The 9,562-nt window shown below is 45.6% G+C and overlaps 1 protein-coding gene across 7 annotated transcripts in view; it reads left to right on the forward strand.

Annotated features, from left to right (window-relative positions):
• The first annotated feature begins 1,044 nt into the window (after positions 1 to 1,044).
• LOC146205748 (sulfotransferase ssu-1-like) overlaps positions 1,045 to 9,562 on the forward strand; it is a 9,526-nt gene continuing 1,008 nt past the window's right edge. The window contains exons 1-3 of one of the 7 annotated variants that reach the window (XM_084590411.1): positions 1,119 to 1,152; positions 4,664 to 4,765; positions 6,659 to 7,026. In XM_084590411.1, the coding sequence (XP_084446537.1) occupies positions 6,692 to 7,026 (335 nt within the window). In that variant the 5' untranslated portion in view covers positions 1,119 to 1,152; positions 4,664 to 4,765; positions 6,659 to 6,691. The other 6 variants (XM_084590415.1, XM_084590418.1, XM_084590412.1 and 3 more) reach the window with 6 other exon arrangements.

The following is a 9,562-nucleotide window of genomic DNA, read 5'->3' on the forward strand; positions in this document are numbered from 1 at the left end:
TCTCTATATATATATATATATATATATATATATATATATATATATATATATATATATATATATATATATGAAGGAACGAAGCCAACAGTCGGCGAGGCCAAGGAAAGCATTGGGGATTGTACTTTGTCTTTTTTTTTTTTTAATTTTTACTTCGATAATCACATAAATTAGTAATGTGATCTGTTCAGGGGAAATATAATTAAACGCAAAGTGGAAGAAAAAAACAACGTGCCGATGGTAGGAACCGAACCCACGACCTCCGAATATCGCGTCCGGTGCATATATATTCAACGAATGTAGCGCGGCAAAAACGTAATGCTACTTGTTGCATGTCACCACTGGACTACAAGCAACTCCGCCAGTGCTATGCATGGTACGCATTATATTAGGATCGGTTTGAGCTGACCCGGTTGGTGCATAGCTTTCGTGACGTCAGCTCAAAAATAGAAGAAAACACGTGTGAGGAAGCGGAAACTGACAATGCTCCGCCGTGCCTTTACTCAATTTCGCTGGCTGTGCCACCACGCTCCTGTCGCCATAAGACGGTAGGAGCACAATCATGTTGTGCGCGTCATCTTTATTGGCCCAGATCGCTCTTACCTTTCGTGGAGTTGTGAAGAGCTTGTCAAATAAAGCAGATGATTTTTTTGTTGGGCGAGTTCGTAAACACCCATTGTTATTTCAAGGGACATTAAGTGCGTCAGCAAGGCTTCTCTTGCTCTTTCAAGCAAAGATATTTCTTTTTTGAGTGACGTTTTGTTTGGTAGATGAACCCAGGGCTGTTTCACGCAAGAACTTCGTTTTCGTCACATTTGTTTTTTCTCTGGGCCTTGGAGCAAAAGCTGAGGCCGAGTTGTGAGTCAGCGCTTGTTCTGTAGCTTCCTTTTATCTTGTCTTGTGTCTTCCTGTTTGCACTGTTTTTATTAACAATAAATAGAGCAGAGACATGCACCTTCGTGGCTGTGAGCCCCGGGGCCCGATAGCGAAGCATCGCTCGTCGCCAGATAAAGGGAACGACCCTGTCCGCTCTTCGTGTCTTTTACATACCTGATACAAGAGGGCCATAAACAAATGACGATTGTCCGACGGTCCCGTGAGCGCTCATCGCCTGAAGTCGCCTTTGTGCCGTGTGGGCCGGAGTGTCTTCCGTTTGTAAGTACGTGCACGGAGGTCTTTAATATCGATATTTTTATATTGTAGAGGAGTGAATGGTAGACCTCTGCGAATTCCCTCGCGGACTTCAGCAGGGAGCATGAAAGCAGGCCTGTCCTCTGAGAGTCGGGGAAGCCTTTTCTCTCAAAAAGTTCAATTTAAGCCTTAGTTGCTGGCACTCCTGTTACGTGACCTGTATGCCGTCCAGATTTGCAGGTAACTGAATACTTGTAATTAATTGCATTTTGAGTAACATTGTTATTAATTGATTATTCTTTTCAAGGGGTAAAGTTTCGGGTAATTCAATTATTATTTTCTGACAATTGATTACCAGTTACCAATTATTTGTGTGCCTTTTCTGCAGAAAAGGCTGCAGAGGCGAAGCGTCCGTGACGATGTGATTGTGTCAAATTATTGGACCACTAGGCGGTGTGCATGACCTCAGGCCTGGCATGTTACGCTCTCCACGGTTTTCGTTCTTATAGTGTATCTCCTGCTGGCATCTGTTGCAATACCTAAATTTAAAGCCAAAAAGGTGTGTAGCGAAGGACGACGCCAGAAGTTCCACCAGCTTTTGTTCGAATAATTCAACTGGCATTACTATATTTCACACGAGAAGCCGCCTTTTATGGGCACAATTTTTCAGCTTTTTGTATACCTCTACACTGTCTTTTCTCAGCGCCAACAACTAAGCACGGCGCTTCATAGATGATGGTTGGCTTGTTTTGGGTTTAACGTCCCACAGCAACTCAGACTACGAGAGACGCCGTATAGTGGAGGGTTCCATAAATTTCGATACCAAACAGTGCACAGTACAAGGTCCGCCTTGTTTTTATTCTTCACCGAAAAGCGGCTGCCGGGGTCTATACACTCGATCACGCTTCCTTGGGTTCAGCAGCCGAGCGACCCAACCACTGAGCCATCGCGGCGGATCATAGAGAATGCAGATACTAGCACCAAAGCATTGCGCAAGTATACGAGCGGGTGAGAAAGGTGTTCGTACGGTACAGCACCGCCATACCGTCACGCGCTTACATAGAGAGTGTTCACTGTAGTGGCTGATGGCTTTACTTTGCAAACGTTGCAAAATCAGCGACGACAACTTTGAAAAACTGCTTTTGTTGAAAATTAACTGCGTGTAAAATGTTCATGCGAGCCACAGTAGTTGACTGCGGTTTTAGTGAGTTTGTTTTATGTCAATAAGGTTCGAAGGAAAGTAGCGAAATTGTAATCGATTACTCTTTTGCAACTCTGTTATTTACTTTTCTTAGACTGTAACTGACCGCTCTCATTAGTTGCATTTGAAACAGAGAAGTTGTAATCGGTTATTTATTCTCTGTAACGTGTTCAAGACTGGCACTGCCGTCATACTCTGTTTTAAGCATAACGCAGCGGGGAGCGCGATCTGTTTATTTCTCGAGTTATATATTTATTTATTTATTCATACTGTTAACCCTTACTGAGGGTCATGACAGGGAGGGAATCAACAATACATATGAAATCAATAACACATCTAAAATTTCAAATGACAGAACACAGTAACAGACACCTTGAGTTACAATTATACAAACACCATCTCAGAAAGCTGCTGAGCTGGAACAAATGACACAGAAAGCGAAAAATCACATACAAAGTAATAGGACGCGACGCACGGGGGACGACATGTTGGCGTTCATTAAAGCAGTGATCGAGACTTTTCTGGAATGCTGTTTTACTGGCACTTTGTACAACATGAGTAGGCAATTTATTCCAGAGCTCTATCGCGTCAGGAAAAAAAGAAAAGCGAAATACGTTAGTGCGAGCGAAGTACGGCCGTATGGTTGCATTATGACTCAACCTGGCGCTATGCTTAGCAGGTGGGTGGAAGTGCATTTCCTTATTTATCTTTAAATCGTCATGCAGTATTTGGTGCAGTACTGTTACCCTTCGCTTTATTGTTTGCGTTTCTAACGGCTCAAAGTTGCAGGAGTGCAACATTTCAGTGACCAAATCAGTCCTCCTATATCTGCCACAGATAAAGCGTGCCGCAAGTCGTTGTATTTTCTCGAGATTATCTTACAGTACTTTTTGGTGAGGATTCCAGGCTGCTGAAGCATACTCGAGCACTGGTCGAATGAATGTCTTATATGACAATAACTTCACATCCTCAGTTGCCCTCGACAATTTCGCTCTAAAAAAACATAGCTTTTTAAAAGCAGCCGATGAAATCACTTCAACATGCATGCGCCAATTTAAATCCTGTGCAATAGTTATACCCAAATATTTAAAGCTAGACACATTTGTCAAGTAATTGTTACCTATAGAGTACTGAAAGGCAAGTGGATTCTTCTTCCTAGTAATATGTGTGAAAGTTGTTTTACCGTAATTAACTTGCATTTTCCATTTTTGACACCAGTCATTGAAAGCATGGAGGCATTGGTTAATTTTAATCTGGTCTTTCATAGAAGATACTGCTTCAAAAATCAAACAATCATCAGCAAAAAGTTTAATTTTTACAGGTAATTCACATGCGCTTTTCATTACACAATAAAACACTGGTCTTTCGACTCCGTTTGTTGTCGCTGCGTGCTCGGCTTCGCGTCAAAGCAAACGCGTTCTGGGAGGAAAGGACTGCGGTTGAGCGACGTGTGATAGTTACGGCTATTGTTATACTGTGCGATATCACCTGCAACGACCATTTAACGCGACAGCGAAAGGCCTCGTTCTGCAGAAATCCGGCGTCGTTAGCGTTGTCTGCGTAAGCGAAAAGTCACGAGTGTACCCTATAGGCAACTGGTACATAGTTGGCACGCGACTGAGCCGGGCACTGTTTTCTACTCGGATTATGTGACGTCACGGGGCCGCAAGGCAAGACCCAGTTGGAAGGGACTGACATGAGAGAGGAGTCGGGCCTTGGATCCAGAGACGTCAGACATGCTAACCATATATAGGCGCAGGCAAGTTCTTTGCACCTTATTTAAATCGGGGCTTCATATTTATATCGTGTCGCCTTTCACGTAATGTTTTAGCGTACGACTGTATGATAATTAGTATATTAGAAATAACAGACGTGCCACAGTGAGGCGTTAATGATTAAGCGAGTAGCAAAGTGCGTGCACGTGAATCGCGACCCACAATATTGAGCAACACAGACAGTCCGCGGCTATCACTATACCGCCGTTGTTAGTGCGCTAGTGCCACCACCTGGCTGCTCCTACTCTTATTTCTGAGCTGAGTGGACTTCGCGAAGTTCACGGCTTGAGTGTGACTGTATCCACTTGCGTGCCCGCACTATTCCCAACACAACATATAAAATGGCGACACTGCAGCTCTTTTTCGCAATTTCACGGCTCTATGCTCCACGATGCCGTGATGCCATTTTTCGCGGGCGGCATTCTGCCCGGAAAAATGTTTCGCCCGGTAGACCTCGTGGCATTGGCGACTCAACGCAAGTATCCGTCATGTTCCAGCGCTTAAGATGGCCGGAAAGACTGAAGCGTAATGTATGTGGCAGTCGCCCGTTTCATTTCAGTCATCGCCGGGAAGCCCCTTCAGAGATCCCCCTTCCTACGAGTGTTCATGGGAAAGCCCGGTGTACCTATACTTTGCCGTTGCTGTTGTGATCCTGTCACAGGTATATTGTTTGTGTGCCACCATGTGCTCTGAATAAACTATGCCCTGTCGGATTATCTTCAGTACCCAGGATTACCGCATTGTGTCTTTATTTCGTCTTGCACGCTTTACTTGAGCGCGCGCAGTCTGCTGGGTGTGCGCCACGGCTCCCCATACTCCAAGCAGAACCTTACATCTTAGTTACGAGGGAAAAAAACACAGGACAGTTACGAGTGCGTGACGCGAATGTTTGAGCTCTCGCTGTGGTGTGGGAATGCGCATTAAAGAAGACTGTGTGACATTTACTGTCGCAGCTTGTTATTTTACCCCTTCTTTGGTTTCCGTTGGCAACGTCGTCAAGGTATGTTGCGGATCGTGTCCGTCCGTAACGCTTTCGTTATGTGGGAGGCGGTAGCTGGCAGCTGACATGACCGAACACTAACTGGACGCAGGGTTTTCTGACATTACCTTTGGTAAAAGCTGCCAACTCAGAATGAGCTTGCCAAGACCCTTGCCTTCAAGTTATCCCTAGGCCACGCAGGCACGTTCATACGGCCGGTTATAGCGGCCGAAAGCGAGCGAAATAGCGAGGTTATAGCGAGCGAAAGAGGTGCCGTAGTGGAGGACTTCGGACCACCGCGTGACTAGAGGCTTTCGCCTCATCGCAGTTTTGTGATCAAAAGTGCCCCCTAGAGTTTTTTTAATTTCCACTCGGCAGTGTTATATATTCTTTTTCCTCCGCTGATACTCGCTTTTAGACCCGTGCTAGCCTTTACGCGAGTGGGAGGTTTCAACTTGTAGTCCTCAAGCCGTTTGCTGTATACGCCCGTCCCAAGCCCATCCTGTATTTTCTTTTTGTCTCCCAATTGTATCTGTTTATATGCGTTTGCTCTTGCTTATATATTCTTTTATAGTCCTTAGGATATTGTCCTTAGGATATTGTCCTTAAGATATTGTCCTTAGATATTTGTCCAAGGTATCCAAATCTATTGTTTAGAACTTCTAGCCCGCGTTTTGTTTTTGTTGCTTCATTTTTCAGATTTCTCAGAACTGGAGAAGACATGTATTGGGATGAACTGACCGTCCTTATATGTATATGCCGGGGCCGTAGTGCTACATTGTGTATTAAATGGTACATACATATCTGCTTGTCTTCATTCCAGTACACATTTTTATCAAGAAAACTAGACGTACATTTTGGCGGGAAGCATGAAATATTGCAGACTTTACCGATACGATGACCTGATGCCGCTGAAAAAAAAAAAGAAAAAAAAAACACAATGCGTCAAATCAGTGGCGAGAAATTATAAAGTATACCTTTTTGGCTCTTTCCTGGGACCCGCAACTTTTTGGCCACTTCTGGTCACGGGAACGCTTTTTGGATGTGGTTGATAGAAATAAACGCCTCCTGGGGAGATTGCTGTTGTTCCCATGGGTTATTTTGGATATTTAAAGAAGGTGTTTTATTATGTTCCCCAGAAGACTGAAAACATCCGCTTTCTTAAGGTCTCGGTGTCTTTTGCGTTATAATTTACCAGTGCGATCATATTCCGGTTTGTCTGTGGACAAGGCTATCGCCTATTGTGCCCAAGACCGCAGGATTGAATGCCGGACACGGCAGTCACGTTTCCGTGGAACGGAAGCAGTAAAAAAACACCCGTGCTGAATTGTGTCAGGGTACTTTGGAGAACCCCTATGGGATAGACTACAGCGGTGGCTTAGTGCGGTGACAGTTGTGGGCGCCCTCCTGATGATACCAAGGATGCGGGTTCGATTCTGGTCTTGGTGGCCGCGCTTTTTTTTTTTCTTGAAATGTGCCTTCATAAGTTGTGAAATTAGATTTTGCGCTCACTTTCTAAGCACCATTTCTCATTCTACGATTTTTTGTGGTACCCCTTTTGGTTCCACAAATCAGGCTTACTCGAGAGGCGCCTCGCTGCTAAGTTCCATGGCCAGCCTCAGGTGTCCCAAGTACGTGGATATCGAGGGGCTGCGGCTCACCAGCGAGTTCAGCCCGGAGCCGGTCCGCGAGGCTTTGAAGTTCGTACCGCGAGCTGGAGACGTGATGCTCGTCACGTACCCAAAGTGCGGCACTCACTGGGTCCAGCAGATATTGCAGCTCATCGTGAGCGGAGGCCAGTCGGCTGACAACTTCTACGAGTGTCTGGCGAGGACACCGTTTCTCGAGCTCCTGGGAACGCGCATACTGGAGGGTGTACCCGAACCACGCCTCATAAAAACTCATCTTCCGCTGGCCAGGCTGACGTTACGGGACGAGGCCAGGTACGCATCCAACAAGTTCCGTAGCATATAGGCCGCTTGTAGCCGCGTCTTTCGCGCATTCACACCATGTGTCAACGTGATCGCTAAGGGCATACCTTCGCTTGCAAAAGGAATGAACTCAGTTTCCCTTTTTGTGCAGACGCCCAATAACGACACCAAGGAAAAAAACAAGCGGCTTGCAGGTGGTAGCCCTCGCCTGTAGCATGGTTTTTCTTTGACGCCCTTGCGCTGAATGCGAAAGAAACAGTGCCGGAATTTTGGGGTCTGCAAGTGATTTTCAGCTACTCGTGCACGTGACTTCGGCGGTGTACCCTATTGTAGAGCTCTAACCTGGGTGGCTTTGGCTTCCTCGGCTTTGGTATTCGCCAAAAGTAATCAGACAGGAAGGTTCACTTCTGAGGCAAGTAGTGCAGTCTCTGTCGCCCCTAAAGGCCGAAAGGTCTCGAATGGCGAGGAAAGGATGCTGCTGCCTTGCACAGATTGCATGATAGACGTATACGATGCACGGCTAAGAAACAAATCACCCGCATTACGTGGTAAAATTTGCAAATACGGCACATTTGGCTAGTTTGCTGGGCCTACTTATACTACGTAGTCCCATTAATCTTAACTTTGTTTTTCCACCACCGCACTCATCGCACATCTTCCTTGCTCTGAGTGGCAGCTTTAAGAGTAATTTAAAATAAAATGTTTCTTGGACGTTGTTTTCAATGCCTTGGACACATCTTTCCAATCGAGACTCTTCGTGCTACTTTTATGAAAAAGGAAATGGCGAGATTGCTCGTATTTTGTGGCTGTTTATGACTGTGGTGTGCGAGAAAGGGGGAGTACCCTTTGCTTGCCTTAGTGCCGCTAGTGGGACCCGAACACACGCCCTCCGGACGTCACGTACGGTGCTCCACAAACTGAGCTATGGCTGCGGCTGTCCCATTTTCTAGCTTCGATTTTCACCTTTTTCACTAGATGTGGCTCCCTCTGGGGGTGGTTGAAAATTCGTCTGCTGCTGGTGGAAAATGTCTTTGGGAGACGCAGCCTCCTTCGAAATGGCTTTGCATGTACTAGACAGCTACCGCCATTTGTCGCATACGCCTGTCACGATTATGAACTGCAAATGCTCCCCGATGCGCATGCGCGGCTGGGGCTGGTGGTTAGTTTTCAACCAGGGGAGAGGCGCGCATGCGCAGAGCGGTCTTGTGAAACTGACGGAAGCCTAACCGTGATATTGTTAATCATCGTCACCATCGCCCATAGCAGCGGGCATAGAACGTCCTGTATTTCTCACATGTCACGTGGAACGTAATCGAAAGGGAAGGGCGGCAGCAGAGCGAGTACCGTCTTATACGATCTATGGCGAGGCCCTAAATTTTTAGCTGTTGAGCAGAGAGGGGTACAGAAATGCAGGCATAGTTATGACATGCATATTAACCGATAGCATGTTGCCGCGAAACCTTCAAAACAGTATTTGTTGTTTTTTTAACAGCCGCCGGCATACAGGCTTATCACTCTGATTCTGGACCGCGTATCAGTTCCGTAATCTTTGTTTGTTAATGCTCGATGTCGCGAGTCACACCTTTACCAGTTTTGTTGTAGCGCAAGATGCACCGAGATCTGTCTCGAAGGTTCCGGCCACTCGGGTGTCTTTCCACAATGCTCCAGCTCGTGCTGGTAGCTGTTTGCGACGTTATCTAGATTGTTCTGTGCAGCCTTTAAATTGAGCGTTGACGAGTGTGACGGGCCTTCTTTGTCCGACGACCGACGAGCACGTTTGTTGCTATCGCCGCCGCCGCAGACAGCGGTCGGAAAAAATCCTGATTGGTCGACAGGACCATGATGTTAGAATCATATGATCCGGTGCGAGAATTTCAAACATCCCATATTCAAATAAGATAACGAAATGGGAGAGAGTCCAAATGAAAGAACAATTTGCGAGAAAGCTCATCTAGGGGGTACTTATTTCAGAAAACAAAATTAATTCAATAAAATGAATCAGGTGCCCTCTACATGCCAGGCGGGCATGCAACGCACAGTCCATCAAGGGTCGTTTTTTTTTTTTTTTCTTTTTTTTTTCTTTTTTTTTTTTTTTTTTAGCACGAGAAAACTTCCGAGGAAGAAACGCTAAAGCAGCATTTTAGGAAACATAGTGCAAAGAAGACAAGGACAAAATGAGGGATACACATTTTGTCCATGTCTTCTTTGCGCTACGTTTCCTAAAATGCAAATGCACCAACTCGCCCAATTCAGCATTCTTGTGCAGTTCCACGCTAAAGCAGCTCATGTCTCAAATCACTATGCTGTGTAATGCAAGCCCGTTGTTGGTACCAAGCGTTTTAGAGGAGCACCTAGTGAACGCGTTGTTTGCATGTGGCACACTAACATGTGTTTAGGCTGTGTACAGACGTATACAGTAATAATGTTAGAATTTATATACTTTAAATACTTTTTTTTTTAAATTCCAGGAATTGAAAGACAGTGTTAATGCCGCTATCGCGACTAATTTCAAAGCGAAGCTTAAGCGTCCTCCACATTTTTAACCCAG

The sequence above is a fragment of the Amblyomma maculatum genome, chromosome 1 (assembly GCF_055883805.1).
Source record: "Amblyomma maculatum isolate TAMU_Amacu chromosome 1, ASM5588380v1, whole genome shotgun sequence".
NCBI lineage: Eukaryota > Metazoa > Arthropoda > Arachnida > Ixodida > Ixodidae > Amblyomma > Amblyomma maculatum.